We start from the raw sequence: 19,115 nt of genomic DNA, 5'->3' as shown, positions 1-19,115 counted from the left end.
TACCATCCAACATGACATTGTGTCAGTCTACATAGCATCCTTTTTGGGGTTTATAATTTTTTGTAGAATCAAATTTCTTTGTAAATGTCATATATATATATATATATATATATATATATATATATATATATATATATATATATATATATATTTGACTTGAACAAGCAGGCACATATCCCATGACAGAGTCTTTATTAAAAAGCCTGTTTCTTTTCAAAGCTTTTTCGATGAGACAGTAATTCCGTTTCTGAAATGTTCCTTTTCTAAAGAGGGCTTCTCCTCGTTTTTCACATTCAACACACTCTAGACTGGCCAAGTTTATAAACACTCCTAACATTTTGAGGACAAAGATCGTGTCCAATATTACACCTGGAGCTACCACAAGGCATTGCAGGAAGAAAAAAAAAATGTTTATGCAATAAACAGAGCTGTGTTGAGTAATATTATTTATTTGTACAGAATTCACACTTCATTGAAAGCCTGGTTAATTACTGTGCAATGAGAGCCTTTTGTGTATTAATTCAATACAAAATAAGTCAATTAGGTATTTTGTATAAACTCAAGCAAGATGATTTATATGAGCAAACATGAGCAAAAACCAAACACGTTATCAAACCAGGACTGAGGTTATCGCTCATTGCTTATAACTCAAAATATCCTGCGAGAAAACCTTGAAACAAGATCATCGGACCAGGAACCTGGAAACTGATCCTGTTTACTTATTTGTAAGTGTCGGAAGTTTAGAAAACATTATGTTTCACTAAAATAGGAAGAGTAATGTATGCTAATCCAATCTTCTATTAAAAACAAAACTGCAATTCAGGATCATACCACTGGGTTGCACTGTGTGTTATGTTAAAATTCCATTGAAAGTAAAGGCTAATTAATTACTTGTTAATGGAGGCAATTGTAAAATTCTAAATCAGCCTTGAAGTTAAGAGAAGACCCTCCTCCAAAAAAAGCCTCAGAAGCATTAGAGGCATCACCAGGGAAATAAAAAAAAATATATATATATATATATCTTAAATCACATACTGTAATTAAAATTAGATGTATGCAATACATCACGGAAACAGCACATCAGTATAGTGAAGCATACAATGGTAGATAACAGATACGTGTGGCAAAGTGTGGTAATTCCATGGTAAATAAAAAACTGCAAAATTACTTTTTGGATTTAATCTGGTAAACAGAACGTCTTTGATGTAGCCAGTACTGCAAAACAGATGCTGCGACAGAAAAGAAGTGGAATAAAATTACTTCAAGTGGTTGGGAGAACGAGTTCTGCCAACTTTAGCCTAATACGAATCTGCCATGTTTACATGGAACAAAAAGCAAAGCAAAGCTATTGTAAAGTAATTGAATTATTATTATTATTATTATTATTATTATTATTATTATTATTATTATTATTATTACAAATTGTATTACTAACAGTACACTAGTCATAAGTACTAGTTTTTATGTTCAGTAATTTACTTTTTCCTTCCCACATCATCATTTCGTCACAGATTTGGTAAGAGAACATTGCTCTAGAGGGGCTGAACGTTTTTTTTTTTTTTTTCTGAGTCTCCTGCTATAAAAGGAACACCACTGCGTCAACTAAGACAGAACTGACGGCAAAAAAGAATAGTGGTATGTAAAAGGCGGGGCGGAATACTGCAGCTGAACTTAGAGAAATTAAGTAATCTAATACGTCGCTGTCTACAACTGAAGAACAAATAATATAAAAAGTGGTGAAGACTACGGATAATTCATTTACATTTCCGGATACCGTTACTCCAGTTTGTGAGGTAGGATTTTAATAAAATGAATATGTTATTCGTATGCACCCAGTAAGAAGCATTTATTTTAGTTACAAACATTAATAGGTTTGATGCTTCTTAGTAAGTTTGTAACCGCGACGAATTACCAAGCTGCTGAGTTTTCCTGAACACATGGCTAACTGATATAATATAGGTCACTGGGTATTAACAAGTTCACTGTATTTTTCTAGTACAATACATTAGGCAGCCTACATACTTGTGCATGTTCACATTTACTCTAGCTAGATAGTCCCTTTCGCAAATATCCTGCTTTTGTACTGCAGTGCAATACAGTTTTAATAGCACTGCATTGGTATTATTTTATGTAGGTCTGTAAATGTTCTTTTTGTTTATATAATGTGGGCATGCAGAAACGTGATTGTAAGGAAGCTCATTATCAAATACTGTAGGCATGCTATTGCCTTTATGCAGGAATGTGCTTTTGCAGTTCTAATGTTTTAGGCAATGTTTAGCTCATATGCCTATTTGGAAAAATAAAACCAAAACAATTTTCGGTGACATGGGCTAAACTGCCAGACCTGTTTATGTGGTGCTTTTTCCATGCGGGTGAACACAGGTGAAAAGTGTAAAGATCCAGCATTAAATTATATTGAGTTGAATCAATTTCAAGCATGTAAATGAGCCCAGCACAAACACCTATAAAAATGGTAAAAAATGTGCCCTGTGCAAAAAGTTAAGGGGCACCAAATGTGAACCTACCACTAGGAGAAAGGGTGCAGTCCGGGCCAGGTGTAAGGTATGCTAACGGTGAATGTGCTAGGAAGTTTACACTATCATTGCTTGTGCAACACTGCTGAGATGCCGAGTTACAATTCAGTGTAAAAGGAATTTTTAAAAAAGAAAGAAAAGGAAAACTAGAAAGCAGACAGAAATCTTAAGACAGGCATTAGTTTGAGAGAGATGTGCTGACTCAGTGGCATAGTCACGTGAGTGATACCCAACATAAAGAGGTCTGCTTCTCATTTCTGTAGCACTATGCCATAACCACCTCTTTACTGTCAAACCAACATCTGCTCCATAGCACTCTAGCATGGTGTTTGGATGCTATGTTGCTATGTTCACATGAGAGTAAACATTTGCTTAAAATGGATTTACTTTCATTTTGCATACAAGGATTTGTGGATCAGGTTTGTGGTTATTATTTTAATATTGCAATATTTGATTGTATTTTTTATTGTACAGTAATATTAATTTCCTGGGTATCACAAACGACTTAACTTATTTTCTAGACCCAGGGAACTGAAAAACTGTTGTATAGACCAGTTTATCCAAACAAAGCTCATGCTGAATAGTGTTTTTTTTATAAGCAATAAAGTAAATTGCCATTGCTGGCTACTAATCCCTGTCTTTGACACAGTAGTTCAGTGCCCAGAGACTAGATCACTGTTGAAAGCCCCTAAATAATTGATTTCTGTTCGTATTGGACGACTACCAGACCTTAGTACCTAGTTTCTTATTGAGGTGTATTTGCTGCCCTAAGACACCAGCTGGATTCATGGTTACAGAGCTATTAACTCACTGACAGGGGTAGAATCTGTAATGGCAATAAATCACACAACACTGCCTGTTACACTCTTTCCCCTTTAACCACAGCGATCGGCTGCAGCCAATATAAGAGTTCGGGATCACGGCACAAATGTAACAGCATGCACGCCGCAAGTAGGAATCTTCCCACTATGCATTGCACATGCTTAAAGCTGGACGATTCACTGTCTATTTGCCTTTGTGATGCAGTAGTTTGAGAAAAGGAGAGGGAGGGAAAGAGAGAGTGATGTTTGCAATCCAGAATGTTTGCTTGCAAGGCGGTGTGCATAAGCTAACTTAGCTGTCTGTCTGGGCATGTTAACTTCTCTGAAACCAGCCTTGTGAGCCCTGAAGCTTACTCAGGATATGTCTTTCTTTCAGACACTGACACAAAGGTGCCTAGCAGGCAAAGCACAGGGTGCCTACTGTATTCCACAGAAAGAGTGAGACACTGCACTGGAAGATGAGTGCAGCCTTGCCCTGGCTCTTCGCCCTCGTCCTGCTGGCCTCTGCTGCCCAGGATGGTACCGCCCTCTTCCTGCCCAACTCAACAACCCTGCAGCACCTGCTGAGCCGATACCAGGATGAGAGCGTGTCCCTGACTCGATCCCGGCGCGCCATCCAGTGGTCCGACAGAGAAGAGATCCTGAAACTCCACAACAAACTGCGGGGCCAGGTTTCCCCCTCCTCCTCTAACATGGAGTATATGGTGAGTGATGTTAAGCCGGAAACCTCAGGACACCTGCAATTACAGGGGGCACTATTGAGAACTGAGACAAACAAGTAGCTAGGTCGTGCTTTGGGTCATGTACAAACTTCCTTTACGATACAATATATCAAGTAGAGAAAGTATCATGATCCATTGATATACACCTCTACTGTGCGCATTGTCTGCTGTTTCTTTCAGGCCTGTCCAGTTCCCTCTGATGTTCCCTTATAAAGGTTCCCCATAGTAAAAGTGAAATAAAGCACAGTGAAAGCATAGTAAAGCATTGGGCAGCATTGTAAAGCACAGATAGGTATGGTAAAGCATATTAATAAGTATGCCAAACCTGGGTAAACTATGGTAAATATAGAGCTAAACCATGGGGAAAGCATGGGAAAACTGCAACAATACAGTGCAGAAATACAGTGGTAAATTTTTACAAGGGTTAACCTGCTGCTTGTTTGGTCGGGTCTCCTGGCTGCCTGGACAGGGAGCCTTCCTGGGGTCGTTAAGGTCATTAAAGTCGTCAATAACCCGCTCTGCGGCGCAGACAGGCCCTTGGTTCAGCAGGACAGGGCTGCACACAGTAACTTTCACAGGCACTCGCCCAAACACTGTGGTTTTAGTGGGCTGCGGCTACAGCACTGTGAGTTTTGTTGCAGAAATGACTCCCCAGGCTGCAGACAGCCCAACTATTACCCTATTCACAGAACCTAAATAATTCACCATCATCACGCTTTAAAAATGTAAAGAATGTCTTGTGGGTAAGTGGGTAACTGAGCTGGGCTTCAAATCAAAGATACCCAGACTAATAGTTGTCTTGACTAGAATTAACTAAAGTAGCTACAGAAATAATAAAAAAATATATATAAATAATAATAATGAATCAAAACCCAAGAATAAGGTTGGGAAAACAAGTTAAATAAGCAGTTTGCCCTAGAGCCGAAACAGCAATTCCTTCCCATTGATTCTCAAGGAATAATATATCAGAGCAATAATTAAAGTGATTACAGGATACATGTTGACAGAGGCAGACAGGGTGAACTGGGGAGGCCTGTGAAACAGGGTTTGCATAAGTCTGTCTGTGGGTTGCAGTGTGTAACCAGGACTAATCCTCCGGCAGCACGGAAAATAAACTTTCTGCCAGACACGAACAAGCAGGTTTTTATGAAGGCGAGCTAACTGCACAAGGCAGGCTGTGGTGGGAGGAGGCAGGGGCATAGAGTTCAAGACCTCCAAGAGACTGGAAATTTACAGAGTGGCACAGGATACCAGTCCCGTGTGAGCCTACATCTACCAGCTCTCCAGCACAGTGTGTGTGTGGATAACCCCACCTCACATACCTGTGCCTTGGCATGGTAAGTATGTGGGGGTTACATGCTAGGGATTTAGTGGACCAACCACTCATAAAATAAGTGCATGTTTGTTTGTTTCTTACTGGTAGTGAACACATGTCCTTCAGAAGGTGTACGCTTGTCTATGTGTCCTTGTTCCCCTGCAGGTCTGGGATGAGGAGCTGGAGCGCTCTGCCACAGCCTGGGCACAGGAGTGCATCTGGGAGCACGGCCCCAACGACCTGCTCATGTCCATCGGGCAAAACCTAGCAGTGCACTGGGGGAGGTGAGAGGAGAGCACTGCAGAATTCTGCTCATTGTGACTTTGCAGCAACACTGCAACACCCAGAATGAAAGGGTTAATAACCAATGGTCCAAACGTTACACTTGAGCCAAAGCAGTACTGCGAAAGAAGCCAGCCGGAAAAGGCTTTGTTCTGTATAAATATTTGTCATAAAGAGTGATGCAGTGGAGTAGGATGCTGTTCATTCCCAGCAGTGAGAGTGTATGTTCTGTGTCTGTTCAGGTACCGCGCCCCAGCCCACCATGTACAGGCCTGGTATGACGAGGTGAAGGATTACACTTACCCCTACCCCGAGGAGTGCAACCCCTGGTGCCCTGAACGCTGCTCTGGGCCCATGTGCACCCACTACACTCAGGTAGAGCAGGAGATTGAACGTTTCATTGCATTATCAAGTGAGGCTAATCCACTGGCAATAGTTTATTTTAATATGCTGCAGTACACACTATTGTATATTATAGGAAACAAAAGTTTTTGGCTCAATTGCTATTATTTTGATATCTGTAGTCATATAATGTCTTGTTTTATTAATCTACTCAGGGATTGCTCCCAAAGTGATTTTCATTTTCAGTTAACTACTTGTATGAATATTAATCCATCACCATTGAAGACCTTCTAAAACGCTTCAGGCAGCTCTGTGAATGGCAGCCACTGTAACTGAACTGAAGCCTGTCAAGGGCTGTTTCAGCTTTGGTCCCTGCCGACAGCAGAGTGAAACTGGTTTAGTCGTATTGTACAGTAGACGGTTCCCCCAGCAAGCGAGCGAACTCTGCAGAAACTCCCGGAGGTGCGGAGGAGCAGAGTTCTCTACAGCTGCTCAACAGCTGTCCGCCTTGTCTGCGTGCCTGCGGGGCTGAAACAGGGCTCCTGGAGCATTGCATTGCAGTTCATCATTGTCACTTTGGGATTATAATGCATGAACACAATTCACAAGTTCACATAAACATCTCACACAAGTTCATAGAACATGTGAGGCTGTGGATGTCTTTTATTTTGTTTCAGAAGAGTCTTGATTTATGACACAGGGTGACCCACTGTAGCACCTAACATCAGTCATTAATTTTGAACATCAGTCATTTGTACACTCTTCAATACACTACTACTGCTAGTATTTCTGATGTTCCTTTATAAATATAATCACCACTGTTGAACATTTTAATTACTGTAAGCTTTTTGACCAAAGTCAACTGGGGCATTACTCTAAAACTCATTTCACTACACCACCATTATTTTGTATAGAAATAAAATCCCTTTCGTAAGATGAAGTGGGGAGTGGGGAGAAAGGCGTTTTCAATAGCAACAATCTTTTTATTATTTTTTTGGCCCCTTATCATTTCACTAATGGACGAATGGATCTATTTATTTTTGTATGTTCACCCAATAAATCCTTCCCTTGATACATGTTCCCACAGTGCTGACACTGTATAAATAAGCTTGGATATTAATACTTGGCAGGTAAGCTGAGTTCACAGTCAAGGACAAGAACAAAGTTAAAGAGCCAAGGATTACTTTTCAAGAGTAGACAGCAGACACTTTTCACAGAATATACTTACCACATGTACAAAATCTTGAATCCTAGAGCTGATACTGATTTTTGCACGGCATGCAATGCCATCACGAGGTAACCACTTGTAAATGCATGCCCAGTGTTAAAAAGATTTCAATCACATCTAAATCACATCAATTAAAGGGGAAGGGGAGTTTAGAATTGTTAATTTAACAAACGTATTTGTTTGTTTTTAGCTCGTCTGGGCCACCACTAACAAGGTGGGCTGTGCCGTGCATGTGTGCAAGAGGATTAACGTCTGGGGGGAGATCTGGGAGAATTCTGTCTACCTTGTCTGCAACTACTCACCCAAGTAAGAGAAACGCCCTTCCTCCTATCTCTATGACTCCTCTCTGCCTTTCTTCCTTTTTCTTCCTTCCCCTATGTCTTACCTATTAACTCCCACCCCCATCTTTCCCCAACTGTCTGTCTAGAGAATTCTGGTAGTTCCCACTTACTGCTGTTATGTGTCCACGAGGATATTAAATGTGAGCTTCACTTTTATTCATTCATTTATTTAATTTATTTATTTTTAGTTAGTTTGTATTTTGGTATTCTTTCACTTTGGGAGTGATTTGTTCATTTTTAATAAACTTAGTTACATTGAACTCCTTGCTTTGAGATTTTCTGACCTCTCTGTTCTTCTCATCAGAGGGAATTGGATTGGAGAGGCCCCTTATCAGCACGGCAGACCCTGCTCTCAGTGTCCCCCCAGCTATGGAGGAGGCTGCAAGGAGAACCTGTGCTACAAAGGTACGTCCACTCAACATCATAATTCATAATTTGAGAAACGTGTTTCACACTAATTGAAAATAACATCAAGTCTCCCCCCTTTTGTGCTTGTTTAGCAGACAGTCAGGCCCCCCAGCCCCCCGAGACAGAGGATATGAACGAGGTGGAGAAACCACAGGTTCCCGAGAACATCCCAGGCTGGGCCCGACCTCGCACCACTCCCGCCAAGGCAACTCCTGGGAAAACACCAGGAGCCACCGGCAGCAAGTTCATGGGTAAGGGCATTGATACTGTGGGAATGGAGTACCAGTGCAGCACAGGGGTCAGGGCATTAATACTGTGGGGATGGAGTGCCAGTGCAACACAGGGGTCAGGGCACTAATACTGTGGGAATGGAGTACCAGTGCAGCACAGGGGTCAGGGCATTAATACTGTGGTGATGGAGTGCCAGTGCAACACAGGGGTCAGGGCATTAATACAAGTGGTAAAGGAACTGCAGCTCATAAAATAACTAACAGTAAGGGCCAGCATTAATCAGGGATAACGTGGGCAGCCATATCAGCATGCAGGTTGAGAAATGACCCAGGTTTTTCCCCAAGATGAAAATATGAAAGTGAATAAAGATTAAAATAGCAGTTGACATTTCATGCTGAACCATACATAGGCAGCTTTTCTGGTAAGGGCCAATAATAAGGGTACAGTGGTGGCTAATAATGTCACTGGATGCAGAAACAGGGTGAGTAAACAATGATAAAGGGAACTGGTTAACGGGATAAGAGTTATGACACAGCAGCAATTAGCGCATAAGGGACACATTAAGCCATCAGCACATAAGCACAGGTCTTCACTGGTGCTGTGTATAGAGACTGCACAACGGCCATTGCCAATGTCATAAGTGTGTCTGCATTGATTAAGTGTATCAGTGCATATTTCACTTTTTCTTTACAGCCCAGGTGATTAAGTGTGAAACCAAGATGAGAGACAAATGCAAAGGGTCATCATGTAACAGGTAGGCTTTGTTTAATAATGTAAACGTAAATACTTTAATATGATCTATTTGCAAAAGTAATGGTGTTTCGTGATGTCCACCTCTTCTCTTGACAGGTACAAATGTCCAGCAAACTGCAAGAATGCCAAAGGAAAAATCTGGGGGACCTTGTTTTATGACACAGTAAGTAAATTGCAGCAGCTTTTCTCAGTGTTGCAGACCAGGAGTGGTGTAGCCCAGTGGTTAGTGGATATTGACAGGTTATTAAGCCTGGCTGTGTTGGTGTGTTTTCAGCAATCCAGTATCTGCAGAGCGGCACTGCATTACGGGGTGATCGATAACAATGGGGGTCTGGTGGATATCACACGGAAAGGCCGACTGCCCTTCTTTGTAAAGTCAACGAGGAATGGAGTGGAGTCCTTCAGGTAATTGCAATGACTTGGAATGCATCGCCCATGTAGGAAATGCACTCGTCAAATATTGAACACATTTTGGTGATTGGTTGGTTCTGAATTAAAATTGTTATTTGGCATTATTTGTCAAATATGTAATACCTGTTACTATATATATATATATATATATATATATATATATATATATATATATATATATATATATATATATATAGTAAAGTAATTGAAAAAAACACAACTTTCATTTGTTTTTGTATTTTTGTATTTGAACAATTTGCTAAACAGCGTTGTGTTTAAAAAAAAAATAACACTACTTACAAAATTCTGAGTTGTTTATTACTGATTTGGGATAACTTTATTGAGCGTGTTTTTTCTGTCTGAAAAAAATTAGCTAATGGTAATTTGGAGTAAATGGCTTTGAGAATCTAGCTCATAATCTAAAGTTAGGAGAGGGACTAACAGTACAGAATGTGCAACCACTAATAGATTACCATAAATCTTTTTTTTTCTTCACAGTAAATATAAAGCATCAAACTCTTTCATTGTTTCAAAAGTTGTAGGTAAGATCACACTTTGCTTTTTAAAATCTTTTTGATATACAGTATATATTATTCTTTTGAAATACAGTGCACTCCATTTATAAGAATCACATCCATCCTGGATGATTTGATTCTTATAGTGGTTGATTTTTAAAAGCAGACCGATATGATTACAATTAGCAAAAGCGTGCCTCTGCGCATCAGCAGTTTAAATACAGTGTACAAATGTCAATGGTGCTCAATCACTGAGGACAATACATCAAAACAATCAAAACAAGTCCTCGTGGGTAAGCAGCTTGTTATATGATCACGATTATGTTTACTCAAAGCTGCAGAATCCTATTTTACTACAGTATACTTGAGAAGCGATCATCTCTTGAGGGTGCCTAGTTTAACTGCTGTGCGGTGTTACGTGTAATGGGCTTTGAATTAAAATGACATTACAATAGAGTATTTTACTGTCAGGACTACCACTGCATTTAAGCATCTGTGGCTTGCTTTATTTCAATTGCGATGCAAATCTCGGTTTTTCACTAAACGGAGATGCAAAGCTTTGTAATCCCTCCCATCACACAGTAACAGTGCTGTACTCAGTATGTATTCTATGAATGTGTATTCACTTTATTAAAACAAATTTCCACTAACAGAGAACACAAAAAATACCTGTACAATGCAGTCGCGCGTCTTTCTTTTTCCTATCAGCAATTATAAACGGAGTGCACTGTATATAGCTTTGTTTATTTTCCACTAATGAAAAACCAACCCATGTAAACTTTATCCCTTTAGTTTCTATAATTCCCGTGTTTTATATTCCTATATTCCTATCATGTCAACAGGCAAAGCTACTATAGAAAAGAATACTATCAAAGGTGTAGGAACCAGGCACCCAGATATGCTCCTTCCACATCAGGACTATGCAGTTACGATACAATTTACATTGTGTCTGTATCTCATTCAATGCCTGTTGCCTTATACTCTCAACTAAAATACTGAAATAAGGTTTGAACTTCTGAACCGAGTCTGCATCACGTATTACTCTGGGAGTGGCATTCCTTAGAGTAGCAGAAGCTAGAAGCAATACATTATAGCCGGTTTGAAAAGCCATGAAGCTCATTGAAATGGTGTCCGGTGTTGCAAGACAGTTTGCAGCAACAGCGATGCGTCGGGCCATAAATTGTAGCTCATATAAGTTGAACCATATGATGATAAGGTTCTTCTCAGAAGGTAATCTGTTCCTGCCGTCTTCCTTACAGAGCAGAGAGTGGACTGCTACATGACTGTTGCTGAGCTGTGTGCCTTCAAGAAGCCTGCCACTCACTGCCCAAGGTAAGAAGAGTGTGGGAAGGAGTGGCTATGTGCATGGTGGAGCTACATTTCAGACTGCTGCCTCAAGAGCAAGCCCTGATGAGTGAAGTCCATGTTCCCGTACTACACTGTAGAGTACATGGTGGTTTATACAGTATCTTGAACCTGAATCATAAGGGCTTGGACTTGAATCATCAGCATCTGAACCTCAAAGCCACAACAAGCTATCTCTATTGACTCATTGCATTGACCTATACAAGATCTGGAGAAGGGACTACAACCATGCTCTTCAAAGTAGTTACTTTAGATGTGCTGATGCATCCCACCTTGTATCTTTTAAATGGCAATCAATGTTTTCTATTCCCCAGAGTGCACTGCCCGCCGAGATGTAAGGATGAACCATCAAACTGGGCTCCAGTCATTGGTTCAAGCATCTACTCAGATGTAAGTAACTCCATTTGAACCCCTATCATTTACAAGCAAGAACTCCAGTTGTTACACTTGGAATTTGCGTTTATATGTTATACGTATATCAGCAGTACCACAATGTTTTAGCTACTGTAAATCACTTCAAAACACCACCCAGTATAACATTAATGGACTTTAAGATGTTTTTAAAAGCAATCCTGCATTGGATTTTGAATTTTTGATGTTATGCCCAGAATTAGAAGGGGATACTTATAAGGTTTTCTCAGTCATCCTATGGTGATTTATTAAACTGGAAAAATGTAAATGTTTATTAAATATTTTGAAACACACATTGCCTATTTTTAGTTAATTTATTCCTAATTTCAAAACACATGTTGAGTATATACAGCTTAATTTTACAAATATTTTCACCCATAGTGCTACATATTAGAGGGGGTTCGACGTCATTAATCAAAGGCATGCAAAATACTGAGATGAGGCACACGAGTGGTGTTAGTGTAGAGTGACTCGTCAGCACTAGAACAGGGATAGGTTTTATTTGTAACTGCAATTTGACTCTTACTGTAGATCAGTTTTGTGGGACGCCTAAAGATGCAGATACAGCATTTGCTTTAATAAGCTTTACTGGAAATAGAGTAGTATGTCATCTGCAGAATTTCAAAGGTTTCTTTGAAGCAGAATTGACGCAGGCATTTCTGAGGATTCCCAGTGCTGAACAATTAATAATCTGCCTCACAAACCCGCAGCAAGGTCAACACAGAGTAAATGCTGCACATGTCACAAAGTCTACAACCTGGGCTACAGCCAAGCTTACATTTGTGCATCATTTTACTTGGAAAGCTCAGTAAGGCAACATTTTCACACAACGATTCATACCAAGACATTATAACATGCATGAGATGGGAGGGGAGGAGGGAGGGCAGCAGCCTGATGTGAAAGCAATTCCACAGCTGCTGAGCTGGCTGTGCTGTGGGAAGCAGGCCCTGCACAGAGCCCCCAGGCATAAAAAGTGACTCACCCCATGAGGCAGCGATACAAATCTGAACATGATGTTTTTGAAAATACATAATTTGGGTCAAAGCTTCTGAGCAGTTTGTGCTGTGAGCCAGGGTACCTTGTATCTCTAACTCGAGGACAGATGTGAGGGGAGAAAAACAGAAATATAGCAGCGATAGGAAGTGAAATCTAAAATATTTGATATTTTCTTATAAACAAATGAATAGGTTTTTGAGCAGGGGATTCAGGGCTCAGGGTGGAGGTTGCTGAAATACAGCTAGTAATTGTCAAATCCCCAGGTTCAATGAAAACTGAGACCTGCAGGGCCTTCATGTCCTTCAAAGGCTTTTTCCCAGCTTGCATTTCACTCGTAGAGAACATCCTGGTCTCTTTACCAGCTTGGGGGGCATTCAGGGCATACCAACAGTCTGCCACATTTTGTCCTTGACCTCTTCAATGTCACTATTTTCCGTTCTCAGGCTGTTTTATTAATAAACAAAAAAAATGGAACTGCAAATATAGACAAGCAATAAGAGAACTGATATAATAGAATGATGAGTTTCTATGGCACAGTATTAATCTGTCTCTTTCAACATTGCAGAGCTCCAGTATTTGCCGAGCAGCAATCCACGCAGGCTTGATTAAAGACTCGGACGGGGGCTACGTGGATATCTTGCCGGTGGACAAGAAGAAACATTATGTGGGAACTCTAAAGAACGGAGTGCGCTCAGAAAGGTACCAGCTTATTTAAAAAAAAACAAAAAACATTTTGATCACTTTTTCTTGAAAAAAAGTAAGTCTGTCCCATATGTACTGTACACTTAGCCAATCAAATAATCTGTTCTGTTAAACCATACCAAAATGCCTAAGTGCAGTTATAGTGAACTTAAGCTTCATTATGTTGATACAGTAGGAGTTGGTTCCCACGGAGACACATTGCTGCCCATAGGAGCCGGTAGCGAGTTCAGTGTTTTGATTGGTCCATCTTGTCCTTCATATTTGCCAGGATCCTCATTATACTCGTTATATGCACACGGTTTTAGGGGTTTAGCAAAGATGGCAAAGGAAGGAGGGAGGAGCAGTAAGGAACACATGACATAAAATAAACAAGAGCACATGAGTTATCAGTTGTGGAAACGGTTGTGGAAAGGTCAGGATTCAATGACTCCTGCTCATCCTCTTTGGTGGCATTTCAGTTTTGTATTTGACAGCAAGATAAATCAGTTCCAAAGCTGAGCTTGCTATCCTTACCGACTCCTCTACGTGCAGCAAGGCGCAGCCATGGGAGGAATCTGGAACCAACTTAGCGTGGACCAACTTGAGCTTTCATTGCAAATACTTGATACATTTTTCCAACCACTACTGACTCTCTGCTCTGACTAGGTACTGTGAATAATGTTACTGCTAGCATTTAAGCCACTAGCTTACAAGACAACTTGCAATAACTTGTAGCTACTGTACACTTTTTAAAACAGAACCAATATGAAAAAACACAGTTTCCCCAGTCGAACCATCAGCCTCATCATCCACCAGTATTGTATCTCCATATACAGGAATCTCAAACAGCCTGGCTTCATGCAGTCTGGAAATGCTTTTGCTTGACCGGCACGTCGGAGCAGTGGAAATAACAACCTGCTTGGTCTAACCATGACTTAGTTAGATACACAAAAACGGTGTATCATCTTTTACTACAATAAATAGTGGAACCAGTGAAAGTTCAATATTTATAGTGCTACATATAATATTTTTTGAAAGTTCCCTTTCTCATGCTGTAGCTGCCTGTATTGGGCAGTATCACTTTCTATTGCCTTTTTACTTCAGTATTCTTGGATGTTTATAATACTGCTAAACCCCGAACATGCATTATATATAGCAAGACAGATTGAAATCTTGTTAAAAAAGCGAAATGGGATTTTTAACACAGGTGTAGGTGTGTCATTGATTCTAATGGAATCATTATCCAAAGCAATGTGTAAATTCTAGCTCATTCTGCTGGGTGATCAATATAAATGCAAGCATTACAGAGCAGGAATGGAATCCATTTCACACTGTGTTTACTACCCTATTCCCACTTCCTAAATAATGGACGATCAACAATTTGTTTTTGTTAATCAAGGTTTTTAAAGGATTGGTTCATGCAACATTAAGATGTTACTTGACATCTCAGATCCACTGAACATATGAGAGTGGGCGGTCTGCGCAAACAAGGTCAGGGAGTCCGTTTGCAATCTAGAAATATTTGTTATTGGGCACTCGATCAAAAAGTGCAGTACTCCATCAAAAAGTCTTCAAAATGAAGGTCAGTGGGGCCTGGGACAGAAGCAAGTGCATATACGGGAACCAGGAGCCTGCTGGAACCAGTCACAGATTATATCCAAACCCAGACACATTTTGGCTTACACCATGTAGTAGAATTTTGAAATGTATCACTGAGAACATGTGAGAACTACACTGATTAAACTCAAAATATTTAGTGATGTCATGTTATGATACTTCTGTATTTCCGAAAATCCACAATTGGAAGTGACAGTAGAACAGCTGGATTATAAATCTTCGAGTTCAAAGAAAAAAGGTTTTGAAAACAGTGCTAGCCTGACAAATTTCGGCATTTCCTTTTTTTAAAGAAACTTGATGGGGTTCTGAAGTTCATAAAACTCCCTACCTTCACACGTTTAATAAAGTCTTTTTTTTTTGTTCTTGGTACTATATTGAATTTTCTGCATCACAGATTACCAGTAATAAGGTCTCAGTATTAAACTGCATTGACTACTCTGGCTCTCAGATCCCCAGTAATGAGTTATCTATATGTGTCTCGGTTAGCAGGCTTTTAAATCCACAGTTGTCTACACTAGGGGTAAGCAATGTCAACATTTCCAACCATGTCCGTGATTTTTAAATTGAAACAGTTAAACCTCAGTCCAAGTCCTAAACTGCTAAATCATATAATTATACACACTAGGACTTGGGCTACTAAACTATACTATTGTGTACAATATTGATTTTGCTGGCTCGCAGTTCCCCAGTGCTGAGTTTACTTTACTACACTATAGTAAATTTGTACACTCCCATATCTTCAGTACTTGTACCGATTTATCTATACTGAATTTGCTGGCTCTCAACTCCCCCTAGCACTTTAGCACTCGTAGTCCACATAGCTTTGAAGGAGTTGGCTCTTTGATCCCCAGTACTGTGTTGAGTTATGCTTTACACCCCACTACAGAGCTTCTGATATTTCTCATGCTCTAAGTGCCTGAGTAAATTCCCAGGGTTATGTTCAAAGGGGGGGATTTGTGCTAGCTGTTAATGAAAACTGAATGCGCTGTTGCCATGTTGAGGTGCTGCAGTGATGAAGTGTTGACAGACTGAAGGCACACTTTTATACTCCACTCACACTATCACACAGTGTAACTCTCTCAGGGGTCCTGGCACTGGTGGTGTGAAATCAGCATTATTTTAAGTGTACAGGTTGCATTTTGTTATCTAGCTAACACTGTATTAAGTATTAAGTATCTGTAATCACACATGTATAACTAATTGCGCAAGTACTTCTACAACTATAGTGAATTAACATTTACAAAAAGCATTCTGAACTAGACTTGCATATTAACTACAGAGCTGCGTAAGATTTTAAAAATATTTTTTAGATCACTGACAATGGAATATTCAAAAGAGACCCATTAAAAAGTTGTTGGTCACCACTGAAATACACACATGAAAGATATTATGTTTTATAAACTATTTTGTAGTTTAGTAAAATGTAACTTGCAATAAGGTCCTGGCACATTTTGTACCAGATATTACAAGATGTGATTTCAATTTCCTCAAACACATTATATGACATTATATGACATTAAAAAAATGATTATGCTGGTATTTTGACGGAGATGTTTTCTGTGTAAGCATATGCACGATGAGGTTCAGTGGGTTATCACAAAAAGTGGCCTGAAACGACAGGCTCAGGATCAAGTTTCTCACACACACTGTTTCTCACATACACTGATCTTTGTCGATCATTTTGTGCAGAGGTTGCTATTAGTAATTGTAATCATAATTGGTGTAATTTCCTTTCAGAAAGAAATGTTGCTGAGAACGATTTGGATGAATAGCTTTGAGAATCTAGCACTAAATCAGTATTACTTCATTTTTTATAGTAAGAAGAATCCAGAAGGAAAATCATTCAGTCTCTTCTCAGTGAGGGAGTGAAGAGAGACGTCATTTGGGACGATCCTAAACACAGCTGATTCAGGGTCCCCATGTCTGCTGAGCAGGAACAGAAAGTGCCCTAACCTGTCACTACAGTAACTTCTCGGTACCCCTCCCTCAAACCCCTACAGTCACAATTTACTTCAGATACAAAGAAAAGTCATAATAGCAAAATAACTGGTCATTTATTTAAATTTGTATTATGATAAGGATGTGAGGAAACAAATTCAAAATGCTGTATACTATTTTTAACAATGATATTGTTATTTTTATTATTACGATTTTGACAGCAGTGCTGGTTATATCTATATTAAGTTGTAGTTTAATTTTACATTTATTATTATGAATATTATGCTTACTTTCTTAAAAGTGTACCAAACACACAGGAATGTATGCCAAATGCATCTTTGTACAGTTTTTGTGAAGAATGGTAGCTTTATTTTAATTGTTATATATTTGTTTCTATTTGGTTTGTATTACTAATGAATGGTGCTTTTCTGGTAGTTCAATGTTGATACACAAATTGTAATCTATTATAGGCTAAACTTCCTGGTATTTCTGTTTCCAGTTATTTAAACTATATGTTTTCTTTTTCTAATACAAACATGTTCTCTAGGTGAAATCTCAGGCTGGTCTATATTGTCTGATTTGTAATGAGAATACCTAGACAGCTGAAGGCCATTGTTTTGGTGGTTGTTCGTAGTGTATGTGGCACTGCTGTTAGCTGATATGTGTAAAACTATCACCTGACAGCATGTGCTGGAAAAAACAAACATAGGATGTCTACTCAGATTTGGGATGGCAAGATATCTATTGCCTAGGCAACTCTGTTGAATCCTATACATTTTAAATATGTTAGCCAAATTAACCTGTCACCAAAGGGACTGGACCATTGGTGGCAGTCAGGTGATGTATTAAAGATGCCTCTGCCATTTACCTGTATTAAAAAAAAGAAAATGTTTTCTGTACTTTACGAGTAAGAGAAATTGAAATTACAAGTTTTACTGTATAATGGCACAGCTCAGCTTCACATATCACAAATATCTACTTAGCTCTGAAATTAAAAGTGTACCGTTTATAATGAGCGACTCTTATATCACTTCTTAAGTAAAAGCCAATATAATTCAAAATGCAGAATTTGTCTATCGGTGTGAATTTCCTAAGGTGATCAAACCAAGTATTAATCATATTGGGCATGAATTTGGATTGCTACCTTTAACACGTTAACTTGGACTTTCTCTCAACCATTAAGATCTCATGAGCAGTGTTCAATCAGGCTTGTTATAGAACCGGTAACTACATTTAGTTCAAATTTAGCCTGTACTGAAATTACACATTTCACTAAAAGTACATTATTATGATGCATATTAAATTAAAATATAACCCAAGCTGACCCATTTTCATGCCATGAAGTACAGTACTAAATATAATTAAGAAATGTGTTTAAATATTGATATATACAGTATAAATCATTACTATATTACAGTATGGATGGTTTATTGCATACACAGTCTTGCATATTCATATGGCTGCATATCCTTCTTGAGTGTAAGGGAGCTTTTTGCCTCCTGAGTGAGCTAACGCAGTAATATCCTGTAGTTCATTAACTAAATAACACATTGGCTACCTTGCCCTGTTATTGCAATCTGTCTCCTCTGAAACTCAATGGAAATCCTCCTCGTCGTACAGCAGAAAAATAACTTGTGTGTAAATGTCTGCTATTCTTTTTGCATGGTCTTTGTCTTATTTAAAAGTCCAGACCTGTTTGTGAATGTGTTGTATTTTGTAAGTGTAAGATGAATATATGTATTCAAGTTATTTTTTAATGTTGTACACAATTTGACAATAAAAATAATTTAGAAACTATTGGTGAGTACTGTGCTTGTTTGCTAATAGAGTACTTGTCTTCTTGGCATAAATAATTTTATGCACTCCAGTTGTAAAAACCTTGAGACCCATAATTCAGTGCTGTCAGACCCACGAGACTGTCCAAGAACATAATCATTCAAACCAAGACGGAGAAGGATTGAAGATCTAACATATTTAATACAGTCAGCGCTGCTTAATCGGGACGCATGTCCCGAATAAGCAGCTGTCCCAATTAAACGAGAGGCAGTTCAGATGACCTTAGACACACTTTTTTGATTCTTAATGAAATAAAAAAAAAATTATGACATTATGATTAAATGTTAAATACATCATTTAAAATACGAATCCATGTTTTTTTTTCTGTTATTCCGAAACAAAATTAATCGCATATGTGATGTTGACAG

The 19,115-nt window shown here is 39.1% G+C and overlaps 1 protein-coding gene across 2 annotated transcripts; it reads left to right on the top strand.

Annotated features, from left to right (window-relative positions):
- Positions 1 to 1,596: 1,596 nt before the first annotated feature.
- Positions 1,597 to 18,708, top strand: crispld2 (cysteine-rich secretory protein LCCL domain containing 2). Of its 2 annotated transcripts, none has more exons than XM_058993720.1 (15): positions 1,597 to 1,793; positions 3,732 to 4,059; positions 5,558 to 5,676; positions 5,917 to 6,049; positions 7,435 to 7,550; positions 7,890 to 7,990; positions 8,089 to 8,244; positions 8,918 to 8,978; positions 9,074 to 9,140; positions 9,252 to 9,382; positions 9,887 to 9,930; positions 11,163 to 11,235; positions 11,583 to 11,658; positions 13,241 to 13,374; positions 16,791 to 18,708. In XM_058993720.1, the coding sequence occupies exons 2-15, from the start codon at positions 3,814 to 3,816 to the stop codon at positions 16,840 to 16,842; spliced, it is 1,509 nt and encodes a 502-aa protein (XP_058849703.1). In that variant the 5' UTR covers positions 1,597 to 1,793; positions 3,732 to 3,813; the 3' UTR covers positions 16,843 to 18,708. The 2 variants fall into 2 exon arrangements, with proteins under 2 accessions (XP_058849703.1, XP_033897594.3); XM_034041703.3 differs by having other exon boundaries at positions 8,086 to 8,244.
- The last annotated feature ends 407 nt before the right edge of the window (positions 18,709 to 19,115 follow it).

This window comes from Acipenser ruthenus, chromosome 20, assembly GCF_902713425.1.
Source record: "Acipenser ruthenus chromosome 20, fAciRut3.2 maternal haplotype, whole genome shotgun sequence".
NCBI classification, from domain to species: domain Eukaryota; kingdom Metazoa; phylum Chordata; class Actinopteri; order Acipenseriformes; family Acipenseridae; genus Acipenser; species Acipenser ruthenus.
The sequence above is the reverse complement of the archived record's forward strand: the minus strand, read 5'-3'. Positions and strand labels throughout refer to the sequence as shown.

What these genes read in the sequence shown, in the direction of transcription:
- crispld2 (XM_034041703.3), top strand. Translation starts at nt 3,814, where the DNA reads ATGAGTGCAGCCTTGCCCTGGCTCTTCGCCCTCGTCCTGCTGGCCTCT. An exon ending in CATTGTTTCAAAAGTTGTAG is followed by an intron (nt 9,931 to 11,162) that starts GTAAGATCACAC and finishes TCTTCCTTACAG; the next exon opens with AGCAGAGAGTGGACTGCTAC. An exon ending in GTTCAAGCATCTACTCAGAT is followed by an intron (nt 11,659 to 13,240) that starts GTAAGTAACTCC and finishes TCAACATTGCAG; the next exon opens with AGCTCCAGTATTTGCCGAGC.